This window comes from Apteryx rowi, unplaced genomic scaffold, assembly GCF_003343035.1.
Source record: "Apteryx rowi isolate R43461 unplaced genomic scaffold, aptRow1 scaffold_90, whole genome shotgun sequence".
Classification (NCBI taxonomy): domain Eukaryota; kingdom Metazoa; phylum Chordata; class Aves; order Apterygiformes; family Apterygidae; genus Apteryx; species Apteryx rowi.
In genome coordinates this window covers 2253382-2277997 of record NW_020451205.1, presented here as the reverse complement: position 1 = coordinate 2277997, position 24616 = coordinate 2253382, and the positions used below count along the sequence as shown (strand labels likewise).

The following is a 24616-nucleotide window of genomic DNA, read 5'->3' as shown; positions in this document are numbered from 1 at the left end:
CCAACACTGCCAAAATACGGGGGCAGCTGCTGCCACCCCCACCAGGGAACGGCACTGCAGTGAGGGGGCACCCGTGCCGAGCCTCACTGGCCGGAGCAGGCTGCAGGCAGCGCGTCCCCACTCCTGCGCTCCTTCTTCCTAGGCTTGAGGGTGATTCTGGGGAGCTGCGGGCAGCTGCGAGCTGGATGCCCGGGCCTCTCCCGGCAGAGCATCTGGCGGGCGGCGGGGAGCCAGCCTAGGCTGTGACGACGCGCGGCAGCGTCGTCCTTCCCCTCGGCTCCCGCCAGCAAGCGCGGCGCATGGCGCGGTGGGGCAGGACAGGCGTCCCCTGCGCTGCGGTGCCGGGGCCGTGCGTTGCAGGGCTGAAGGAGCATTGCACGCCCAGGACACCAGCGGCCCGTCCTCTCCGCTGGGGGCCGGGTGCACGGAGCCCGTGCTCCCCCCAGCCCCCTGCGTGCCGGGTAGGGCAGAAAGGAGACGATGCCCCGCATGGAAGGGACGGTGGGGAGAAACCACCAAGGAAAACGCACCAGCCCGCCACCGGGGCAAGCATGGGTGATGGGACACGATGGCGAGAGGATGGGGGAGGTGAGGAGGGACGAGGAGCCAGAGGGTCCGTCTGCCCCCGATGGGGACAAAGCGCGTTGCTGGGGTCCGCGGAGGTGCCCGCTGCAGGGAGGCCGAGCGCGTGGGCGGTCAGCGGGGATGGCCCGGGCGTTCGGCATYGCGGCACTGCAGAGCGAGGGCTGGGAAGCTGGGAGCAGGGGTGAGCGTGTCCCTCGGCAGCGCTAAGCCTGCTGCAGCGCAGAGGAGGACATCCCTGGCCCCCACACCCCGTGGCCTCCAGCACCAGCTCCCCGCAGCACAGGGCCAGCGCGCTGCCGCTCTCCTGGCCCCGAGCGCTCCTGGCAGCTCCGGCAGCCACGGCCCCACGGCACGTGGGGAAGGACCAGCACTGAAACTCAACCCAGATGTGCAGCAGCGGGAACCCTGCAACATTTCCCTCCTCTGTACCTAGAGCTGGAGATCCTGTTTAGGGGGGCAGAGCTGCAGAACTGCACCAGCCCCGGCTCACGTTCGGGTTCCTCTTCCTCGCTCCCGAAGCGCCTTGCAAAGGGGACACAAACATTGTCCGAGGAAGGAGGAGGGGGCAGGATGCTCTGGGCAGGTCTGCGCAGAGCCAGGCATGCCACTAGAAGCCGGGTTTGCTCAAGGAAAAATTGCCAGGAGAGCCAGAGCCACCCACGTTTCTTTGGCCTGTGCAAGCTGGTTTCTTAGCACCTCGAGCCTCCCTTGTTTAACAGCTGCCTTTGCTTTTATCAGCTGCTTATTACCTCGCAGTCCTTTCTAATCCTAAAACTGCTCCGCATATATTGACCCTGGCTTCACCACTGGCGTTTCCCAGGTGTCTCACTGCATTATTAAAGCAAACTCACCTTATCAGCTACTATCTCTTTCCACTCGTGCTGAAACTGCCAAGAGGCTCCTGGCTGCTACTTCTCAAGCCATCAGGAGTGCCTGGCTCCTCGGCAGGAGTTTCACCGGGCTCCAGTGTCGGTGGGGACAGACAGCAGGCGGTGTGCGGAGGTAGGGACACCTCGTCTGCACGCATCCCGCCAAGGCATGCGCCTCCCTGGCCTGACCCCCCTGCCAAGATGCACGAGGGCACCTCTCGGAGCTGGGCTCTGGCATGCCAAGCCCTCGGACACTGGGGCCACCCCGCTGGCTTTCCAGCGTCCCCAGCCTCAGAGAGGCAGGCTCCGTGTGCCACATGGCTTGGGAAAGCACCCCAGGCACAGGAAGGGGTGGGCAAAGGTGGAGGGGACCCGGCCTCCCCAGGGCGCAGGGGTGCACAGGTAGGCTTTGGAGAAGTGAGCTAGCTCCGCCGAAAGGGTTAAGAGGGATTTCCAGAGCCCGCGGGCAGGCGGCTCACTGCAGCTCAGCAGAGCCATGTGCGTGCGCTTAGGGCAGCCTTTGAAAGATCCTGCGCCGGCTCCATCTGCGAGTAAGCTGCCGAGCGAGAGGTCTCCAGGGAGGCCCATTCCCCGTCCAAGGCTGCCTTTGATTCCTTAATGTCTCACCAAGAGAGAGGAGAGGAGAGGAAAGACCCCCACCCCCTCCGACTTGTTCTTGCAAAATTGAGATAACCTTCCTCGGCAAGCCTTTTCCTCCGCAGCTGCACAAGAAAAAATAAAAAGCTCTGGGACCCCCAGTTTTGCCCCCACAGCAAGCCCCTTCCTCCAGCGCCGTCTGCCTGCCCCAGCGCCCGCGGCCCGCCGGCGGGGAGGCTTTCCCGGCAGCCCGAACAATGCCCGCTCTGTGCTGCGTGGTGAGACGGCCGTGTTATTCCAGACGGGGCGGGAACGCGGCTGTGCCCCCCGGCTGCGCTCCCGCTGGAAGCTGAGCCGCGGYGCGTGCACCGTGCACAGCCCTGTGCGGGGCTGCGGGAGGGCGAAAGCGGCTGGCGCGGAGCTCTGCACCCCGCTGCCGGGGCAGCTCCCGGGCGCTCTCCTGGAGCGCCCGCCGCCAGCCTCACCTCCTTCCAGACGGCGTCCTTTACGTGGGGTTTCACCCCATTTCATCCCCGCAGCACCCCTGCAGCTCCTCTCCCAATTTGCTGCCGCGGTGCCTCGCTGCCAGCTGCCCGGGCAGGAGAGCGGGCGGAAACGGCCCCGACTTCCTCCCGGGCTCGCCGAGAACTCACGGCCAGGCGGGACGCTGGCTCCGGAGCCCCCTCCGACACGTGGTTTTAATAACCGCCGTTGGAAGGGACAAAGGCTTCTTGTGGGAGAGCCGGGCGCCTCRCCTGGGCGGCGGGGAAGGGGCAGGTGGGGAGGGAGGCGCCGGACGCGGCCGGGGCAGCGGGCACGGCGAGGGGGAGACCCAGCCCGGGGTTACACCGAGCGACGGAGGCTTTCGCGCTCCAATTTCCCGCTGAAGCCCTGCGGGGCTGCGGCGGGGACGCTGCTCTGAGCCGCCCCCGGGAGCCAGGCTGCTCCTCGCAGCCTTGGTCCTTCGGGCTGGCGGGCACCCCTGGCGCCTCGAGGACACCGGCGCCGCCAGCCCTCCCGGCGGCTTGCACTGCTGCGAGGCCGGCGCACATCAGCGAGCTGATCCCCGGGCGACACTGGTGCTGAGGGAGCCTGCGGGGTGCGGGACGGTCCAGCCCGGAGGCGCTAAAATCTGCCCTGGCTACGCAAAGCTGGGCGGACGTGCCGGGGGGACCGGCTGCGCTTGCTGCCAAGTTGCTTTTCCCTGGCACTCCGGGAAACCAGAGGAGCGTCAATCCCCCCGGGCAGGCAGCGACACCCCGTCTCCGCACAGCTGGATTACTGACCTGGGCTCCGCGAGGCACATGTGCGAGCCATCACCAGCGCCGAGCCAGCGGTTTCACATTTCTCTTCTCCATGTGTCTTCTTTAAAAGGAAACCGCTCACAGAACTTGGTTAACTTCAGCCACTGGAAAGCTGGGATTAATGTAATTTTGTTATAAGGCAATTTTCCTGTATGGAAGAAACATATTTTTGTCATCTATACTTTGACATTTAAAATCTATTTTACATCTGTGGCATTTTTTGAACTAAACCATGACATTTAAATGTGTGATTCATATTTACAGTCTTAGACATTGTAAATATATTCTTCATTTATAAATGTCCTCTAAYGTGTAGTGCATCGCATATCTTCAAAACAAGATGTATGCATGTTTAGAGGAAAACATACAACTTACAAAAGATTTCTATAARCTTTGTAATCTAGGGGTATAGGAACATATTATAAAAATATCATATTAAATTTTTCCAGATACTAAAATTTAGTGGGTTTTTTTCACAAAATATAAATGCATCACTTCCAAATCACGAGGGAAATTAGAAGAAATATTTTGCATGGCTCTTATTCAAGGGGAGGAACTTTTTTAATTATCCTCTCAAAATAAATACAAATACAGTACACCTCCCCTGGAAAGTTCTCAGAGTACAGCCCATCTCCTGTTGGCTAGCTGCCTCTCTGAAAGCATGGCGTGGTCACACACATGCACAAAACAGAGGGCCTCGACTTTGTGCTCGGGCTCGGGGTTTCAGGACAGCAAGGCCAGAGCCTAAAGATCTTCTGATGTTTCTCCATCCAACTGGAGGACAGGGGGAACTATTTCTGTACCCCAGATCTGCTGTATCCTCACAGCTCTCAAACGCTCAGCTTCATGTGGGTTGAGGATGTGATCCCACGCGATGGCGGATCAGAAATGCCCCATCGTTCCTCGCCGTGGTTCTGCCAAAGCAGCTCAGCAATGCCAGCCTGTCTCTCCTTCTTGCTGGCTTTTATTGCCTCCCCCCCCCACTGCCTAGACATTGTCTCCCCTCAGTTGGCAAGATCCTGGCTTCCCATGACAAAAATGCAAAAATACAAATGCTGGAGAGCCGCAGTCACGTCTCAGCAGCAGTGGTGAGAGCGGAGCTGGGGGAAGCATCCCCATGCCAAGGGGCTGCAGCCAGCCCGCGTGCCGGGGCAGCCGGGAAGCTCTCCCAAATCGCCTCCCAGTGCAGGAGCGCCAGGTGCCACCACAGCTCATCGGCACTGCGGCTGGGGAGGTGTCTGGCTGAGAGCTGAGGCCAGAGTTGGCCAAATCCACCCCTCCACGAGGATCCCRGCATTGCAGCAGGATCCTCCCAGGAGAAGGTTCCTTGCCTTGATTAAAGAGCTTTGGAGGAAGGAGACTCCATCGCTGTTTTTGCCGTTTTGCCCTAGTGTGAAATACTTGCATCATCTGGTTTTAACGTCCAGCCATCAGGTCCTGGCGGTTCCTTTCCCCAGGGAGTGAAGGGGCTCTTTAGTGCTTGGTGACGGCTGTTATTTATAGGGTGCAAACACTGACTCGCAGCCTTTGTTTTGAGACGCTGAAGGGGTTGACAACTTCAAGACCCTCCCTTATGACAGAATAATTTCCATGGCACTTCCCAGCTCCCACTCCAGATTCTTAAAGCCAAGGTCTCAGAAACCTTAGCCCTTGCCTCACTGGACACCTTTCGGGTGCTCCTTTGGAGGCGTGGAAGTCACCCCTGCAAACAAGAGGTTCTTAGACTGACGGTGAGGGTCACAGTGAGATTTCTCCAACATCAAAACTTTGTAAAGACAGATTTCAATTAAAATAATACTGATTTCCACAAAAGTCCAATCAGTAAAGCTCTATTTAAACATCAAGTTTCATCAAGCAGTAAAGCCTGCTCAATGCACAGAACATTTGGATGAAGAACAGCCCCCTCCCCCCACCAACCCCCCCCTCAAACTGCAGGGCACCATGGCCTCTATCCATTTTGGAAAACAAATAAAGGAGATGGTTTTCAAGATGTCCAAGAGGTTTCTTTTCTTGTGCTGCCACCCGCTCTACTCAGCAGGTGACAAAAGGCCTGAAGCCACCCGCTGTGCAAGATGTTCTCATCATTGTGCACGGCCCACACCCAGCTCTCGCGTCTCGAGGGACACCCTGCAGCTTCAGCTCTCTGTACCGGCAGGGCAGGAGGAGCTGGACGGGGTGTATGTGTGTACCCACAGCCTGTATTTCCATCCCTTCCTACCTGGACTCCCATCCTCGCTCGGCACACTGCGAAACCCATCTCCAGCCCCCTCCCTCCTCCTCACCCCCCCCCAGCAAGCCTCAGCAAGAAATGTTTATAGGCTTTTTTAAATCAAGTGAGGCTGTGAAACTGTGAACTTAGCTCCATTCCCTTCTTTTATGAGCATTATGTTAATACACTCCCTCCCCAAGGCTGCTCATTGTGTGGTTGAACTGCACTTTCTAGTAGCAGATGGACCTGCCAGGGGAGCAGGGGGGCTATAAATCTTCTGCCTTTCCAGGCTTATAATTCCCCCCCAAGTGATCCCAGCAGAAACCCTGGAAACTCGCGGCTTTTCTCCCTTCCTGCAGCTTCCCGCTCCCCTCTCGAGAACCTTCTGACGGGAGTTTTTGGAGCACAGCTCGGCTCCTCCATCACCTCCTGCCAAAATCCCGTTCCTGGCCGAGCCTGCACAGCAAGGAGCCCACGAGCCAGAACGGCAGCCGGGACCGCGGTGCGAGGAGGCCCCCCGGGCCGCCGGGATGCACCGCTGGGGCCGCGAGCACCCCGTGGGCCGCCCCGGCTCCTCGGCCCGGCACCACGGGCACATGCAGGGCCCCGGCGGGAAGAGCCGGGCCGGGAGGAAGGCAGCCACCGGGAGGGCAGGACCCGTGCCCCCGGCCAGCCGCCCCCGGCCGCCGCACCCAGCCCCAGCGCGGGGCAGCGCTCGGCCCCGGCCGGGCCGACCCGACCCGACCCGCGGGAGCTGCCTTATCTCCGTTTCCTTGCCGGGGCCGCCTGTTTGCGTAACCCACCTCCGCGGCCCCGGCCCTTCCCCTCCGCGCCGCGGCAAGTTCAGGGCAGGGTCCCGCCGGCCGCTCCCGGCGGGGTCTGGGGGCCGGGCCGGGCAGCAGCCGCCGTGAAAGGCAGGTCTGTTTTAGCTAAAAGAAAATAAAGCGCAAATAAAAGGGGGGGGGGGAGAGAAGAAGAGCGCCTCTTTCTGCTGGCGCCTGCCCCCATCGCCGGCACCCGGCTGCCCCCAGCAAACCGGCGGCCACGGCGCCGCGGGAGCTGCCCCGGGCCACGGAGCCCCTCGCGGGGCCAGGGATGCCGGCGGTGCCGGGGGAGCCGAGCCCAGCACTTCTGCCCTTTTTCCTCCCCGGCACCCTCCCCACCTGCCTCCTCGCCGCAGCCCCTAACGCCCCCCCGAGAGCGGGCCCGGGGCTTTGGGGGTCTCCGGCAAGCGCGCGCGGGCAGGGGTCGAGGCCCGAGCAGGAATGCGGGCTGGGGCTCCCGCTTCCCGCCGCCRGCCGCGGCCGCTCCAGCCCTGGCCCTTGCCCAGCACGGATTTCGCCTCGCTTGCACATTTTCCACAGACGCAGAAGCTAGAAAACATCGCCGGTGCCAAGGCAGGCCRCGGGCGAGGGGGAAGGGGGCAGAGCCCGGCTCCCCCGGCGCCGCTCTTCGGACGCGATGCAGGGCAGAGGCACGTCCCGCTGCCCATGCGGGGACAGCGCGTCCCGTCCYGTGCAGCCCTCCTCCCAGCGCGCCCCCGCAGCCCCGTTATGAAGGGGCAGTTAAGCGGGGGCAYGGCGCGGCAGCAGCTGGTCCCACCTGCCGGCGGCTGGAGGCAGGGGGCTCCTGGAGCGGGAGGCCGTGCCGGGAGCGCGGCGCCCAGGCTGCACGGAGACACAGCGGTGCTTCGAGTCAACGTGCGGCGCCGGGGGGCACCAGGCATGCTGGCTGCCCCTGCGCCAGGGTAGGGCCAAAGCCAGAGCCTTCTCCCCCAGGCAGGTGTTTAACTCCGGGCACAGGCACATCGGGAAGCAAACCGCAGGCACCAGGCGCAGGGCACAYGGCTTTGCTCCAGCAGGACAGAAAATTACACACCTACTTGCCGGGGGACCAGCCCCCGCTCCCCCAGCTCCTCCGGAGGGCGAGGAGGCCGGTGGGGGCAGCGGGGGTTCCCGGGGGAGGAAGGGAGCTGGTAATTTGGGGCGAGGGGAGCGCTTGGGGCCCTGTGCCGGGGTGCAGCGCCCGGCAGCCAGTGCAGGCCGCCTCGCAGCCCCTGCCCGCGGGTCCCGCGCCCGCAGCACCRCACATCGTTTGTCACTCCGACAGGTTCAAACAAACCTCGCGGCTGCCCTGTCTGGTATTAATTAGGCTCCGTCTCTGTTTCCTCCAGTGTTTTGCAGGGGCTGGGGCTGCGGAAGGAGGGAGGGAGGGAGGGAGCAGGGGCCGGTTATCCCAAYGGCAGCAGCACCACCACCACCAAAAGGCAAGCAGGGATCCCCCTGCAGATCCCCCCCAAAGCCCAGTCCCAGCTCGGCTCTGGGCACACCCCAAAGCCCATGGTGGGGAGCCGACCCCACGGTGCTGGACTGGAGGGATGCGGGGGTGCAGGCGGCTTCGGGGAGCCTCCAGGCGGCAGAGCCATGTCAGGGGTTGCAAGCCCTCTGCAACCCCCCCCCCCAAACACACTTTGCACCCCCCCACACACAGACTGGGGGAGACGGCCCCAGGGGACGAAGCAGCCAGCTCATTTGGCCCCATGGCACCCTGGCTGCCAAAGCTCAGGGAGCAAACGACAGGCAGCGGCCACGTTACACAACGAAGGCGAAACCGGAGCTGGCCCTGGAGCCGCAAGCCCAGCGGCCTGAGGAGCAGTTTGTCTCCTGGGTCTGGGCTCGCTTCCGGCAGCATCGCACCGGCCAGCCCCCAGAGGCCCCCAGCCCTTCTTCCCACCCCGAGCCAAGCAGAATTGCTCCGTGGCTCTTTTAATCCAGGGCTGGGAGAGCCAAGAGGGAAAAGGAGGACTGGGACGCCAAAACCCAAAAGGAGGGAAAACACAATCTCTGAGCTTTAGGAGCCCRCAGCAGGGTTGTCCTGCTCTTAGGTACTCATGGAGCGGACCTGTCCCACCATGCCTCATGGCGCACTGCTCCCTTGGCTATGGCCTGAGGATATCTCCTCCCCTCCACGGTGGAGCTGGGCGCCCCTCTGTGCTCGGACCCCTGGAGCTGGGAACGCTCGGCCAGCACATGGGCCGTATCCTGCCCCCTGCCCACAGCGCCTGCCACGGCCCCCTTTGCTACACTGTGGTTTTTGCTGGGCGACGCTTTGTGGGTGCTTGCAAAGCACCAGCTCCTGGAGTCATGGGATGAAACAAGGTTCTCGTTGCAGGGAAGCCCAAGAAGACGGCACAGAAAGGGCTGAGGCCACAGAAAGGGCTGAGAAACTAGAACACAAGTGAACGAAATCCAGCACTTMTTTCTTTAAAACTGTGCTTTTCAAGGCAATCCTTCTGAGGCCCGCGTCAGGATTTTGGACGCTGCAGGCTGTGACTAACCCTGCTCCAAGCCAGCGAGGGRGAGCCCCAAGGCTGCGTGCTCAGGGTCCGCACATCGCCTGCCCTCCCAGCTTCTCGGGCAGCCGAGCAGGAGGGGAGCAGTGCGGCAGGCTAGACGTGCTGTCCCTGCCTCTCCAGGCATGTCGGCCCACAAATGAAGTGAGTGTGCAGAGCCTCAGCACTGGTTCAAGYACACGTTGCCCCTCTTCCACCTTGCAGACCTGTTGGCTCCATCCTGGCTGAGCCCTGCAGTCCCAAGGGACTACTGCAATCATCTCTGCCCCTATCCTGTGCATCACAAGCCCCCCCGAAAGAACTCGTTTCTTACCCTGTCTGGGAGTTGTAGGGGGCCTCCACAGCTARAATAGCAGGGATGGGGATGGGTGGTGCAATTACTCTGGCTGCGAGACCAGGGCTGAAGGACCGCAGCTGTCAGCGGCAGAGCCGGAGATGGGGAAATAGCCGGGCCGTTCCCAGCCCGGCTGCTCGGCTTCTCCCCAGGGGCAGAGCAGAGGCCGCGGCGCGTTGCGGGGCTGCGCGGCGGCGGGGGGCGGGGCCGGGGCCGGGCGGCTGCTGCCACCTCGCGCACGCGGCGGCCCTCGCTGCCGCCCCCGCGGCCTTCCTCCCCCCGGCGCCCCCGAGGGCTCAGCGCACCCGGCCGAAAGCCACGGGAGGCTGCGGCAGCCGGGGGCCTGGCTGGGCCGGGCTATCGCCGCGTGGGGGAGTCGCCGCCCCCGGGGGCCGGGGAGGCTGAGCCCCGCTTGCTGCAGCCGTGAAGGGGGGCTGGGGCTGCTCAGGGACCAGGCGTCCCAGGCTGCGGGGCAGGGCGCCCCAAGGGAGCCTGAGCACCACGCTAGCTGCCTCCCTTTCCGTGCCTTGGGAGAGGGGGGCTGTGATCCCCACGTTTCTGCGATTCCCAGGAACTGCCACATGCCTCTCCCGGCCCCTCGCAAAGGCAGTGCTCCCGGCCAGCCATCCAGGGCAGGTCTGGACCAGACCCAGGTGTCCCGCACTGTCACACACCCCAGGACTGTTGGTGGCACCCACGAGCTACAACCCAGTTCAGGTGTTTCAGGCATCAGAAGCTCACAGGGGATGTGGGAGACAGAGATGCTGTTATAACCTTGCTCCCTTCCAGATGAACAGCACAGGCCAGGACATAGCCAGTGGGGATGCACAAAAAAAGCACAACTTGCTTGTGCCCAGCTGGTCCATGTCCACGCCGCACGCCCGGCACGCATCCAGATGGCACGTGTGATACCATTGCGACCCCACAGTGGCCCCCCTAAAGTGAGTCCAAGACCAAGCCCGGGCCAGTAGGACAGACGGGCAGATGTGTCTTGGAGGGACGGGGCTTGTAACAGTGAGCAGGCAGGCAGTGACGTGTCCTGAAGCAGCTCTACCCTTCCCCTACCTTTCCCCAGCGCAGCCGTCCCTTCCTCGAGGTCTGGAGTGTGACAGGATGTCGTGGCACCAGTGAGATTGCACCAGCTCACTGGCTGAGGCCCTCATGTTCACCTTTGGCTGAGCGGAGGAGAGAAGCAGGCAAAAACAAGCAGCTAAAACCAAAGAACCCCGTTTTATTAGCAGTTAGTTCAACAGGACCTTACATTAGTGACTGGAAAATCTGAATGCAACCCAAACGGACTGGGCTTGAAAAGGACCAAACGGAGGGGCAATGGGAACAGTGCAGCATCCTTCCCCCCAGCCCTCCCTCTGCCCTGGCCATCCCCTGTGCCCTGGGGATCACTAGAGTTTCATGCAAAAATAAAACGCTGGGAACTCCCGCTCCCAGAGGGGCCCCCTCCGCCATCAAGAACAAAACTAAACAAAGGGAGTGGAAAAGCCCAGCATTTCTGCCGCTCTCCCCCTCTGCTGCCCTGAATTTGCTCTCAAGCCAAGGGCAGTCTGTTGCAATCGTTGCCGTGGCTCTCCACTGCTGCTCACCTCTCAGGGCATTGCTGCAGCCGGTCCAGCTCCGCGTGAGAGCAGCCCGAGAGCTCCAACCATCTTCCTCAGGAGCCAAGCATCAAATACATTGCCACAAAGGGGCCAAACTTCCCTCAGGCTGGAGAAAGCACTTGTCCTTCCCTCCCTCCAATATCTCTCTACAGTACCATCAGCCTGTGGGAAATTAAAGCCTTTGGCTTCTCCTGCAGCAATGCTACAGACACCTTGGAAGTGGTTTGAGAAGTGCACCCCACTTCGCCAGCTCTGCATCCCCTTGCGAAGGGGAAGGGCAGTCCTTCGCCACATCCCTAGCCCAGGCACTCAGCGCAGCTATGAGCAGGAGAGGACCTCAGGATGAAGGGAGCCACCAGGATGGACCGCGACTACTCAGCTGCCCTGGGGCAGGGCAGACATTAGGCTCTTCCTCATTCCTAAAAGGGCCCTGTGGCACTTGGCCCACAACAGCTGCTCCTTGCATGGCTCTCACCACTTTTTTCCTAGCGTACGAAAATTGCTGGGCTCTTGGGCTGGAGAGCAAGGAAAGTCCTCCTGTTCCATCCCCAGTCTGCCACAAAGGGCTCACCCACAGGGCTGCCCTTCACGAGCCTTTGGCACACACATCCGAGCAGCTCCATCCGAAGGGAAATTTGGGCCCTTCTCCACATAAACACATGATGGCTCAGTGTTGGCACTGCTGCAGCATGCACAGACAGGTACACACACACACGCACGCACACGCACTCACCCTCGTGCACACACTCTCCCAGGGCAGCTAGAGACAGGGGCGTGTTTGCAAGCTTCACTGATGAAACACTGGCAGCAAAAACCAGAGCACGCAGTGGGGCGCCAGGAGAGAGGCAGAAATAGGGCTGCAGCTTCTGCATGTCACCGTTACAAGTATAAAGACTGGTCTGTCTCCAGCTTGGAAGCCAGACCGAGAAACTTTCCCCTGTTTCCCCACTGTCCTTTGTCCACTTCTTGTGCAACAGGTAAGGAGATGAAATAAAATCCTAGAGGTTTAGGTACAAATTCTGGCACCAAAGAAAAACAATCCCCTGCAAAATAGAACAAAAAACCCTCCCACCCAACCCAACATTATTAAAATACTTTAGCTTTTAATATTCAAGAGGTTTGAAGTTCTCAGCATACTTCCGACCGCCGTTATCCCCAAATCCGCCTTGTCCGCAAGAACCCGCTCTGTTCTGAGCCGGGGTCCGGAGTGCACCGGAGGGCACTGGCTGCTGGAGCTGCCAGACAGCCTCTCGGCTTTACCACAGAAAATACCACGCGTGTAAAACATTGCAACGCAGGATCAGGGGGATGGGGCGTATGTCGTCCGGGGAATTGTGCCGGGGCCAGTTCTCAGTTCAGTTCTCCTGGTTGACAGCTTTCCCATCACACTGCCCATAGACTGGGAATAAGAGGTTGAGGAGATTAAAAACAAATAAAGATGACAAAAAAAATACTGCCCAAGTCTTTAAAATAAAAAAGACACCTTTTTCTCAGCTCTTAACACTAGATTTTGGGGGAATCCAGCAAACCACTGTTACACACTCCTGTTTCCTGCTCTTGGGCTGCATTGCAGGGTCACTTCAGGTTTTGGCTTTCCAACCGCTCCTTTCCTCTGCTGCAGACCAGCAAAAGTTATCTTCAAGGTGCCCGAAGCTGCTTCTCCATCATCTGATGAGGAGCTAAAGAACTGCTCTGATGCTGCTCTCAGGCCCAGGGGAGTTAGGGCCTGTGCCACACAGAGAAACAGGGAATTTGCACCAATTCCCCATTTCCCCATCAGAACAGGATGACAAATGACCTCTTTGACAAGCCCAAGAATTAAAAAGGAAAAAAGAATGGATTTGGGGGTACGTGGAGAGGTCATAGTGCCAGGACCGCAAAGTCAGGCCACAGCTTGCGCAGCCTTGGGCGCAGCCGTCCCGCTCTCCGCCCAGCAGCTGCTGCGGGCTCCTCGGGGTCTCCCTCGAAGGCCGCAGCTGAATATTGCTCAGAAACGCTCCCCCCCTCCGCGGGTTCGGCTCGGTGTCAGACGGGAGGCCTTCCTCGCAGCCTCACTCCGCTATTGCTCAGGACGGCGGCAGGCAGCAGCTACCTGGTGTTCTGCAGCTCCTCCCGCAGCCAGGTGGGCAGCGTCTGGCCCATTTTGTACAGGAGCTTGGAAAGCTCTATGTTATGGTCCCTGTAATAGTCCCGCAGGAAAGCTCGCGACTGCAACAGGAGGAGAACAGAGACCACAGTTAGTGGACCACAGACTGCAACACTCTGGACCAGACCTCGTGGCCCCCACACCTTCCCGCTCTGCGGGACGCCTGGCACGGCCCTTCCCTGCCCGTTTCCACCCTGCACTGCAGCTCTGTTTCTAGGGCATGGTGCCAGCAAAGCAATTGTCCCACAAGGTTTTCTGAGTACTCACATCTGAATCCATCTCAGGGTACTTCCTCCCTTTGCTTTTTCCCAAGCATTTGGTTTTCCCTCCTTCCAGAAGCTGACACCAGAATCCTTTCTTTGGATCAAACCTGTGAAACAACAGTTCTGCCTTCACCCCTCTTGTTAATCCAAGCACAACCTGCTGGATCCTCGACCGAGACCCTTCTGCATGGGTGCACTTCCCCACAGCATGCAAGGATGCTGTCTGGCATGACCCCACTGCATAGGTGCTGCCCCTTAGTTTGTAATACCTCAGTGCTCTAGAGTAGCATTTCTCCACCTGTTTTTAATCCACAGCCCAGCTAACACCTCATTATTGACCAACTTGTACAACAGGTTTCCTATACAATCACACAACAAGCAGCCTGACAACATTCATTTATTACTTGCATTTCCCTGCTGTGTAGAAGCATGGGGGCCTACATGGGCTTTATTGTTATTTTCTGCTGCACCTTCACTCCTGGATGTTCATGGGAGCTCCACAGCACCTGGCCACAGCCTCAGAGAGGCCATATATACAGACAAGACAACAAGGCCAGCACGGAGATAAGTTACTGTTTTTCTAGGAGCTCTGAAGGCTTGTGCTTTCTGTGACAGGCTTTAATGTCTGAAAAGCTTAGAGAGGGATGACCATATTAAAACAGATGCATGTTCTTCACTGTCATAATTAGCAAAGTGACCAAGAAGTAACGAGGCGCAGTGTGCAAAGCACCCATACCAGCCCTCCTCCAGCTCAGCCTGAGCCATCCCCAGCTGCAACCACCAGCCAGCCCACGCTCGCTGTCCCCACAAGAAAGATGTCACAACACCCACGTAGGTGCCATACGGCAAGCAGCAAGAGCAGCTCTCTGCAGCAATTGCATGAGAAGCCAGGGAGCCAGCGCTCAACACCCCATAGGCACTACACCAAGTATGAGGCACTRTCACAAGTGGTCTGAATGCACCCCTAGAACTCAGTTCTTAGCTGCTGGGGCCCAGACGCTGCTCCTGCATTGCCCAGCATGACACCACTGTCCCCATTGCAGCAGAAGGATAAACAAAGCAAAGTGGGGTGCTTGTCAAATGGAAAATGATGGCTGCAGCGCTCGGCAGCAGTCACCCGTAAGAAATGCAGCTTTATGGCTTTGGATAAACATGATCCCGGGAAAGAGCAGGCTTCCTGCAGGGGCTTGTCACTGTGTCCTAGCAAGTAAGGGCTTCTCAAAGCCATAGCATTAAATCTGAATGCAGATGCCCCAGACAGCAGCATAAATCTCAGCAATCAGGAGCTCCGGTTCTGGCCCCAGGCTGACACAAGTAAAATCCTGGTGTCATCAAAATCAGTGGGAGCTCTGCTACAAAATTCCAGGGGGCTGGGTACTGTTCCTTCTGGTGCTACACTGGGGCAGCTCTACACTCTTGGTTTTTCCTGATGGAAACCTGATGTAAAAAAAGAGATTCCCCTCTCTGTGCTATGGGGAATGGCAGATGCTTTCCTGGTTAAAGAGGAAGGGGAAGCTCTGGGAAGGACTCACGCCAGGGTTTTGTGATAATCAATGAAGTTGGTCACACCAAGGAATTTCTGGACTGTTTCCATCACTTTGGCAGGTTCTGTTCGGAGCAGTTTGCCATCCAGCACGAGGATCTGCAAGGAGTGAAGCAGAGCTGTGAGGTCCAGGCCAACCTGTCAGGTAACCACCTCCTGCTGGCTCCCAGCCCAAGGTCTCCTGGCACATAACACCACCTTTTCTATATATTTTGCCATCTGGGAGCCAAATTTCCCACAGGTCTTCTTTTGGATGCCAACAGCTAACGTGCCTAGGTGTTCCCTTACACTGGGTGTTGGGAAAAAAAAATGCAAATAAAATCCAGAGCCAAGTTCCATCCAGGATGATGCTGGAGCTTCAGCTCAGGGCTGTCCAGCCCACTGACAGCCAGGATTGTATTACAGCAATTACACAAGGACCAGACAACTAACAGACTTTAAAAGATTATATGACAGTGGAAAAATCATTCAGAGACTGGGCAGAATCACCCGATGTGGCCCATATACTGCCAGCAAAGCACCCACTCTGTCTGTGCAGGTCACAGTGGGACTGCGATCTAGCCCTGATTTCCCTTACAGGCAGCTCAAAGCAATGGAGACCATTGCCTGCTATTCTTGTCCCACTCTGCTCCTGCAGTATCATTGGACAGGGCAGCCCCAAAGGCCACGTGGGGATCTGAGGCCTGAGGTCAGCTGGTAGCAGGCAAGCCCATGGACGCTCCCTTCTCCTGCTTGGTCCAGCACCCCGTACCCACCAAGCCACCCAAACTCCTCTGTGTCACCACCAGCATGTCAAACGTCAGGATGGGGGTCACTCATCTCGCACTTGTAGCTCTGTGGACTGCCACCAGCCCCACCACACCTTTTTAACACTCTTAGAAGAGCCTTCGTGTGACAGAGGATGGAGTCTTGGTGGAAGGAGTTTGTGACAGGTTGTCACATCCTTACACACTCCTGGCCTTACACACTGACCCTGCGTTGCATTCACACACTTAGGGAGGAAAAACCCCAACCTTCCCCATATGCTCAGCTCTGCCTGCTCCCAGACCGAGACATCTTTGTGCCTTGACCATAATCAAACTACAAGGGCTTCCTTTTTGCACAAAATCTCCCCTCCACGCCTACCTGAAGTACCTTTGCTCCTATCCTAAAGGTCATTAGGGTATAAGAAGAGAAGCTCCCACTGGAGCACCCTCACAGTGGACTTCGTGCCCAAGCTCCTTTCCTCCCCCTGTCCTTGCTTGGGAGAGAAGGGATCCCTTGTGCTGCTGGCCATATGAGCGAGGTGCCACAGATGCTGTCCTTCATACCTGGTTGGCATGGTAGTTGTTCAGCCAGCGCTCGATGTGGGTAGCATACCAGCCCGGGACCAGGCAGCGGTTCTGCAGGGTCCGGAGCTTAGGAGTGGCCTCAGGTCCAGCTGTGATCACCTCATGGAAGGTGTATTTCAGAGCAACCGGGTCATCGTGAGCTCGCTGATGCTATCAGACACAAGTGAGACAGGTTTCCTGCTGGGGCAGTCCAGACTGGAGGCCTGTGGGCCTAGAAATCCCAGGCTGTCCCTGAGGCACAGCTGAGCATAGTAGCTCCCCAGTCACTGTGACATGTGTTTGCACTTCTTATTCAGCCCAGCACCAAGAAAATGTCCCCCCTTCCAGGGGTCATTCCCATTTCCAAACCAAGCTGACAGCAACGGAAGCTCCTGACTCAGTGGGACTTGGGAGGCTGGCACTGCCCCAGGGAGCCGGTGGAGCTGGGAGAGAGCCAGATGCAGGCAGCTCACCTGATACCAGGAGTAGGCTCGATCTGCAGGGTTGATGAGGATCGTGATGACCTTGGCCTTGGAGAGCAGGGCTGCAGCCCGCCTGGGAGCCACTTCTGAGTCAAAGTAGTTGGCACTTTTTTCAAAGTAGAAGTCAGAGGTGGTATTGGAGGGGATAGGGAAGAACTCCATGTACCTGTTGGGAAAGCACAGCATAAGGCAGGCAGACAGGGACCAGGAGATGTCCTTGCCATCCTCCTTTGCAAGTGACAGTCTTGACTCCCTGTACCAAGCACTAAACCTCCAGGGTTCCCCCAGCTCTGATGCATGCTGCCTGGGGCTTTACAATCCCCTCCAGCCATTTTGGAAAGCCAGGTCTCACCAGATTCCCCAGGCAGGCCCAGAAGCCATGGTGTAGCCAAGACACACAAGCCTGGCTTCTGCCAAGGCCACTTCTGAGTCCTGGCAAGCAGCCTTTGCCTTCAGAATGACATCTCAGGGATAAACTGTGGCAGTGCAATGGCCTGTGGGCAATGTGGCAGCAACCGCAGCCAGTCTCAGCGGCACCGCAGGCGTTCAGGGTAAGGTATACTCTGTTACTACCAGACAGAGCCGGGGCAGACATCAACACATCTCTGCAAGGGGAAGAGCCCGCATGGGATTCATTTCACCCCACAGCAGCCAAGTATCCCAAGCTTGTCCTCCCTTGCATCTCCAGGGAGAGATATTCCCTTGTGACACCCCTGGAAAGCTGGGTGTCTACCTTTCCCCACTGATGACACAGGGGTGGACCCCACTTTTGGCTAGACCCCAACTTTGACACCCACTGCTTAGGCCATGCCACAGAGGCCTCTAATYAGGCAAAGTTGCAGGAACAAATTTTGTTTTATCACGTCATAACTTCATCTAACCACTGCTACTTCTACCCTCAGCTAAAATCAGGTTCCCCTCAGCTTCTTAGTTAGGGGTCCAGAAGCTGTGAGGCTGATAGGAAACCCCACAGCAACACTGCTCCTGTTCCCAAAGGAACCAGCGCTCCCATCCAGGCAGCTCAGACCCTGTGGTGGGGAGATGCAGGCAGACCTACCAGTCAATGCCCTTGTGATAGTTGTGTCCGTTGAAGAACTGTATCTCCTCAAAGGTCTCCGAGCTGGGATAGTTGCTGCTCAGGTCTGGGTGCATCCCCAAGAAGAGATAAAGGGCAGTTGTTCCTTCAGACAGAGAGAAAGCAAGAGCTGACTTAGGCCAAAACTCTCTTCCTGCTTTGCTTCAGGCCAGCAGGGCTGTCGACAGGCTCTTTGGGGTGGGTGCATGGGACTTGACAGGCCTCCCAGTGAGCTCATGGCACAGAGAGTGAAGGGAAGTACCTGTTTTTTGAGGCCCAATGATGAGGAGCTTTGGGAACCGGTCACAGGTCTTTTCTTTGGACCAAATATCTTTGTGCCGCTTATCTTCACAGGGATCCTGAAACACAGGAGAAGAGGATTAGAGACAGGGCAGCCTAGAAAGGACTTTGTGCCGCTGCTCAACTGCCTTGAGGCAAGAGCAGATACATAGGGAGGCCATGCTGCTCAGCAGACAGGACAAAGGACTGGGCTTATTTCCAGATCTACAGGGCAAATCCTTTCTTGGCACAGCTGGACTGCCCACAGAACCACAAAGATGTGAAATACCACTGCTTACCCATAGCACTGTAGGAAAATGAAGGTTGAAAGGGACCTCAGGAGGTCACCTAGTCCAAACTCCTACTCAAAGCAGGGCCAGCTATGATTTACTTCCCCCTCCCCAGTCCCAAACTTCTGGGCTGCTCCCCCCATTCCCTCCACACAAGACGCTGGCCTGCAGCATACCTGCCATAGAGGGTCCTTCTCCTCAGAGAAGATCTGGAAGTATTTCTGTGCCAGCTGCACAGGTGGCAGTGTCTGCAGCTTCAGGTTGGTCCAGGAGTTGAGGAAGCGGACCAGATGTTTGAAGGTGTACAAGCCCAGGCGGTCGTTGCCGTAATTGGACAAATGAGTCATGAAGATGCTTATCTGAAGCGGAGAGGATGGAGCAGGTGTTAGAAGACCCTCACCCGGCAGTCATCCTGCACGTTCTCCCTGACAGGGGATCCCCCAACCCTGGCTGAGAACTTTGTTTTGTCTACAGTGGCGCACAGGGAGGGCTCTGCACGAGACGCCTGCCCGCTCATCCCTGAGTGCCTGGGTGGCAGTACTCACAGGGTTAAGGAGCACGGTCAGGAACAGTTCACCCCCGTTGATGATCTTGTCCAGCTCACTGGAGCCACCAGGGTATTCATTGTAGAAGATGGTGTGTGTGAAGAGGCCACAGGTTTGCCGGGGCAGTACCTGGTGGAGGAGAAAGATACATCTGGAGTAGGTGAAGGAACCAGAGCAATGAAACAGCCACACAGCCTGCTCCAGGAGTCCAGAGCTAGATCCTCTTCCTCCTCTCAAATTAAAAGTGGCTCCAATGTCCTCAGTCCCTTAAAGGTCAGGATCAGCTCCATTGCCCCTCACTAGCCCCTGAGTAAATGCTCTCTGATGGAGATGGGCAGATGGAGAAACCACACTAAAGACTTCTCGCAACAACTTCCTGTGTTGCAGGACTAGCAGACACAGAGGGCAATACAGTCCCCTCAAACCAACAGCCTCCTCCAGCTGGGGCCAAAGCAGCTGAGCCATCCAGGAATGATCCATGGAGGTTTTGGTGGAGGAGACAGGAGAGAAGCATCAGAGACAAAACCTGGCCACCTACCATGATGCCATTGTGGATGAAGCCACGGCGATAGCGAGCAGGTTTCAGGTGGGGGTATTCCTCTGTGCTCGTGACTTTGATTGACCAAACCTGCTTCCAAGCTTCGTACAATTGCACGTGGATGGGGTACACGCCCGAGTGGTGGGGGGCCACCGCGTACCCCATATCAGTGGGGATGCCATGTTCCTGCGGAGAAGAGCAGGGAGTGGGTGACCAGAGAGACCCCAGAACCTGTGACCTCCCAGCTCGATCCAGACACCCTCAGGGATGGTCTGTTCCCAACTACAGATAGCGTCTTCATGTCTCTGGACAGCAACCAGGGCAGAGCTGTTTCTGCATATCCTCTCCTAACTGGGATTGTCTCCAGAAAGGGGAGCCCAGGACCAGATGTGCTGGGTGGACACTTGCTCCTCTGCTCCACTTTGACCATACTCATTCCTGCCATTTCTGCTTTCATGAACAAAACAATGGCAGCAAAGCTTTTTGTCAGAGACTGGGTTGATACATTTATATAGGACCATAAATTGATTCATGTCTGTAGATATAAAACACCCTGGAAAGTCTGATCTGGACATCTGCCTGTCTCTCCCAGAATGAGTAGGGATGGTCCAATCTATCTCTTGTTAAGCCCCTCCAGTTAACAGGCAATTAATTCAAGTTAGCCTTATAACCCACCTTTTAGGCCATGGACCTGCTTTATTATTGCTGGGTCTGGCTTTATTGGGGTTGGATGCAAGACAGGTGTGAGCAAATCAGTCAGTCACAGCACGGTTTGGAGTTGATGCTGGCTTTATCCAGGCTGAAAGAGGACTGATAATACCTAACCATACCTAAAATCCGCTCTTATAAAGCAAACAGGTCCCTCAGGAACTTGACCTGCAGAGGGAGCTTTTATCAGCCAGAGCTCCACAGCACAGGACCACAGCATTTCTGACCCGGCTCCACCACCCTGCATCAGCCAGCTTCAGTGCAGCATCAGACCACAACAGGCTAACCATCAAACCTCAGGCTTGGTTAAAACCCAGCACACAAACCCTTCCTTTTCTAGAGCCGAGCGTTTAACCTCTATATCCCTACTAACACAACCCTAGAGCAAGCAGCTGTACCCATCCGTACAACACTGGGGATGAGCAGGTACGGCTGTAGCAATACAGCGAGAGCGGAGTAACATACTGATATGGTCCTCCCTTAAATGGGCACTGAGGGAACTCACTGCCACCGGATTACAATGGCTGATGTGGAAATCTTTTTGCTCAAAGTACTAGCATATAAATGAATTTTCCCACCCTGATTTTTTTTAAAAAGCTATAAAAACAGGGTGCTGAGCTCCAAGCCTCTAAAGATCCCCATTCCAAATTTATACCCAAGCAGACAGGATGGGGGGGATTTCCTCAGGCTTTCCTCATACCTGTCCTTCAAACCCCAGCCTACATATCTGCACGTTCTACAGAGCAATTTGCTCCAAGCATAGCCCTGAGCATGGCTTCCCTGGGACACATCTCCGAGCCTTGCCGTCATCCCCCGCTGCCTCTTCACAGGGTAACACCGGCTCGTGTGAGAGGGAAGCATCCTCTCCACACCACTTGTACAACTCACTACTGCCGTTCTTTAGGACATTCTTTGTCATCGTTTTCCTAATCCGCGGGAGCCTCTGAGGCAGCCTCCTACGCAGGAACCGGTGCAGGCAGTGAAACATGGAGAGAGGCTCCAGGGACTGCTCCTTTGAGAGGTCGCGCTGCACAGGCACCGCAGCAGCAGGACATCTCCAATTATGCACACAAAGCACGTGAACAGGGAAGGGCACCAAGGGGACGTGACTTAACGGTACCAGCTCCCTTTGCTCTGTCAAATAGAGATCATTACTTGAGTCCCCCAGGAACTAGAGCTCTGTCTGAGGAGGAAAGAAACAAGCCAAGGGACCGCAGGAGGTCAGGTCATCGCCTTTGATTTCTCAGCCTACAAAAGCCTCTTTATCTCCCCCATTTCCCATCCTCCCCCCATGCCAAACACCCCTGCAGGCGGCATCTTACTCACGACAGCGAATTTCTTGTTTAAGGTCATCTGCTCCGCAAGAACCGACTGGTTGTGGAAGAGGTGAGGCTGCATGTGACTCCACATGTGCGGGAACCACCAGAACTCTCTCACGTAGGACAGCAACAGATCGTCGCCTTCGTCCTCGGCATCGGTACCTGTGGGGTCAACCCCACCATCACCCCAAGGCAGGCAGAGCCACAGAGCTAACGCCCGGGTCAGGGCAGTGCGTGAACACCCTGGGCGGAGGGGAGGGCGCACGCACTGATGGCCTGGACACCGACATGGGCTGAGCGCTGCAAGGGGCTCTCAGGGTTCAGAAAGGCTTGTGAAAGTGAGCCACCTCGTGGAGACCTCGCTACACTCTGGCTGTCAGGCAGGCTGTTGGCTTTCCAGCACCCCTGGGTTGGCCTTGGCCTTTTGCAGTCTTCTCCCCGCTCCCCGAGGCTGGCCTGAATTCACAAGCTGCACAATGCAAATTGCTCCCAAACTTCTCAGAAACTTGGAGTCGCGCAGTGAGACCAGGAGCATCTTTGTCCTTATCCAGGCGATGAAGCTGGAGCCCCTGCTTACCCGGGCTGCCACAGGCCCTGTTATATCTGCCCCTCTGCAGAGGGCAGCAGGAGCAGGAGGCAACTAATGTGACTCAGCAGCCCGGTACCTGCCAGGAGGTGAGCAACAGGTTGCTCAGGAGAGAAGGATCCCTCAGTACATCTGGCCAGCTCTTCCGATGAGCTCAGGGCAGCCTCACRTCTCCCACCTTCCCTCCCACACTTGCAAAAACGGGCAGCAATATTCACTTTACCTGCTCTGACTGCCACAGGCAGTCATAGGTGAGCCAGATGGCAAACCTCAAGAGCACCAGCTGCTCTGTGGTAACGCAGAGGTAGACCCCCTCTCTGTGACCGAATGGCAGAGGAATGATGGTATGGATCACTAGGCACCCTGGGGAGTCAATCCACATCCCTCCACCAGCCGGTACGGCTACTGCTGACTGTTTGGGTGGGCATGAGACCAAGGGAACAGCAGGGCACAGACCTTTCCCTTGCAACAATTCATCACATCAGTGATGGGAGTTTGGCACCAGGAAGAGGCTTTCTGCCTGGGGACCCTCTTGCAGTCCCACTGTTGGTCTGTTTGAGCACCAGTTCCTGCTCTAACATCAGCAATAACACACCAATGCCCCCATTGCTCACGGCAATGCAGCGGCTGTGCTGAGCATGGCAGCAGAGATGCTTGAAGCAACGCGCTCCTTACCTGTGTGGAAGAATTTCCCTGAGTATCCCAGGTTGAAGGTGAAATTTGGGATGTGGGTGCGCAGCTCATTCTGAGTGTCAAACAGCGCCTGAGGCACAGGAAGAGAACGCAAGAATATCCTTAGCACACAGCAGGAGAGCGCTTTCGCCAACAGGTCTGCAGCAAAGCACATGCCAGCACTAGGAGAGCCTGTGGGACTTTCAGAGAGGGCTGCTGCAGCAACACCCCAGGGAAGGGGTTCCCACTGCCAGAGGATGCTCTGAGGGGCAGGAGAACTCATGCCTGGAGTCAGGAGCACCCTGGACCATGCACAATTTCCCAGCCCTTGCTCCAGCCCCATGCATCCTCTACCCAGCCAGCCAGGACATAACAGCAGTACCTTGACATCTTCCACCTTCATGCGAGTGCCTTCCTTGCCCACGAAGATGTCATCAATGTCCACCAGGATGTAGCGGTCAAGGGGCAGGGAGAGCCTCTTGCCTGTTAGGAAGGAGACAGAGTCCACAAAGACCAGTTTGTGCAGCCAGAAGTTGAGGTTGTTGCCGAAAAGCACCCTCTGGATGCCATCGTGAAGACCCAGGTCCTGCATCACTGTGGTGTGCAGTGCTGCGTCCACGCTCATGTGCGGGATCGACTCTGCTGACTTGGTCTTGGCCAGGAGGACCGGCTCGTAGGTGGAATGGTTGGACTGGAAGACAGTCCAGTCCTCCCCTGGGAGCACTCCCTTCTCCACCTCACTGGGGCGTGTGATGTACAGGAGGGGTGACTTGGGGTTGATGCTGCAGTCCTTCAGTGCAAGATTGGAGTGGAGGAAAAGGGGGAAGCCCTTCAGCTGAGCACTCAGCAGGCTGTTCTCGTTGGCCTGCAAGGGGAGAAATGCAGACTAAATCAGGAGGACCAGAGGAAGGGAGAGATGCCATGAACAAGGAACAAGGACAAGCGGAGCAATAAGAGGAAGGCGTTTAAAAACACACTGAGTTCTGCGCAGGTTTTCTATTCATGCCTCCTGGCTCACCTCTCACCACTGTGCTCAGACAACCCCATCGTGTGGCCTGGCTGCTCAGGAACACTATAACCCAGGCAGGGGTTCACCAGACGGGGGAAAAATGTACACAGCGAGGGAAGGGGCAGCTCATCTCCTCCTCTGGGAAGAGCTCTTGCCCTGGCTCAGGTGTGCAGCCCTCACCCCATGCTCTGGAGTGCCAGGCTCCCTCCTCTCTTCCTCTCCCAAACATGCCAGCCTCCCCCACCTGCAGCCATCTGCGAATCCTGCATTATTCATTCGTCCTGCAACAACTTAACACGGGAGCTTCCCCCAGCTCCATCGCCAGAACGCAGGGGCACCAGCACTCCAGGTCTTTCCTAAAAGGAGACCATTCCAAATGCTCCCCTTGGCCAGTGGTTCCTGAAAGCCAGCAGACTTTTTATACACCTGGATGTGGGCAGACATTCATACTTACTCACTTCCAGGGTACAAAGGTCAACTGGGCTGTGAACCCTGGGAAGGGAAAGGGCAGGCAGAACAACTCAGCCRAAAAAACCCCCAAACATTTCCAAAAGCCCAAAGTGGGTGCAGATGCCACTTAACAGGAATCCCAGATCACAGCTCTCATGGGAAGAGCAGGACACTGCAGCAACTCCACAAGTCACCTTTCCCAACCACAACTCGCACGCAAGCTGACAGCTCCCACGGCCAGCTCAGGACAGGGTGGCAGGCTCCGGAGGACTTGGCAGAGGGCTTAGTAGCCAAGTGGGCAATGCAGCTCCCACCCCTCACACCCGCGGAACAGCCATGCACTACAACGAGCTCCAGAGAGGGGTTTTGGTGCTGCTTGACCCAGGCAGCCGTCGTTGTGCGCTCTCCCCGTCTCGCAGAAGGGGACATGCCACGTGTCTGCGGGGAGCAGCCTGCCCAGCAGCTCAGAGAGGCCCCAGGCATCTCCTCGCRTGTCAGCCTGGCGCCTCCGTCAGAGCCCTTTGCCCGTGTACGTGGG

The 24616-nt window shown here is 57.5% G+C and overlaps 1 protein-coding gene across 3 annotated transcripts in view; it reads right to left on the bottom strand.

Annotated features, from left to right (window-relative positions):
• Nucleotides 1-11946: 11946 nt before the first annotated feature.
• Nucleotides 11947-24616, bottom strand: part of NDST1 (N-deacetylase and N-sulfotransferase 1) — a 40416-nt gene continuing 27746 nt past the window's right edge. For 2 of the 3 annotated variants that reach the window (XM_026091359.1, XM_026091361.1), the window contains 13 exons: nt 23002-23484; nt 22623-22710; nt 21369-21523; nt 19335-19520; nt 18797-18925; nt 18428-18610; nt 17945-18041; nt 17665-17788; nt 16599-16773; nt 16126-16296; nt 14805-14914; nt 13277-13379; nt 11947-13071 (listed from right to left, as the gene is read on the bottom strand). In XM_026091359.1, the coding sequence (XP_025947144.1) occupies nt 12952-13071; nt 13277-13379; nt 14805-14914; nt 16126-16296; nt 16599-16773; nt 17665-17788; nt 17945-18041; nt 18428-18610; nt 18797-18925; nt 19335-19520; nt 21369-21523; nt 22623-22710; nt 23002-23484 (2124 nt within the window). In that variant the 3' untranslated portion in view covers nt 11947-12951. Of the gene's footprint in view, nt 13072-13276; nt 13380-14765; nt 14915-16125; nt 16297-16598; nt 16774-17664; nt 17789-17944; nt 18042-18427; nt 18611-18796; nt 18926-19334; nt 19521-21368; nt 21524-22622; nt 22711-23001; nt 23485-24616 lie in introns of those variants that run through there. The other variant, XM_026091362.1, reaches the window with a different exon arrangement.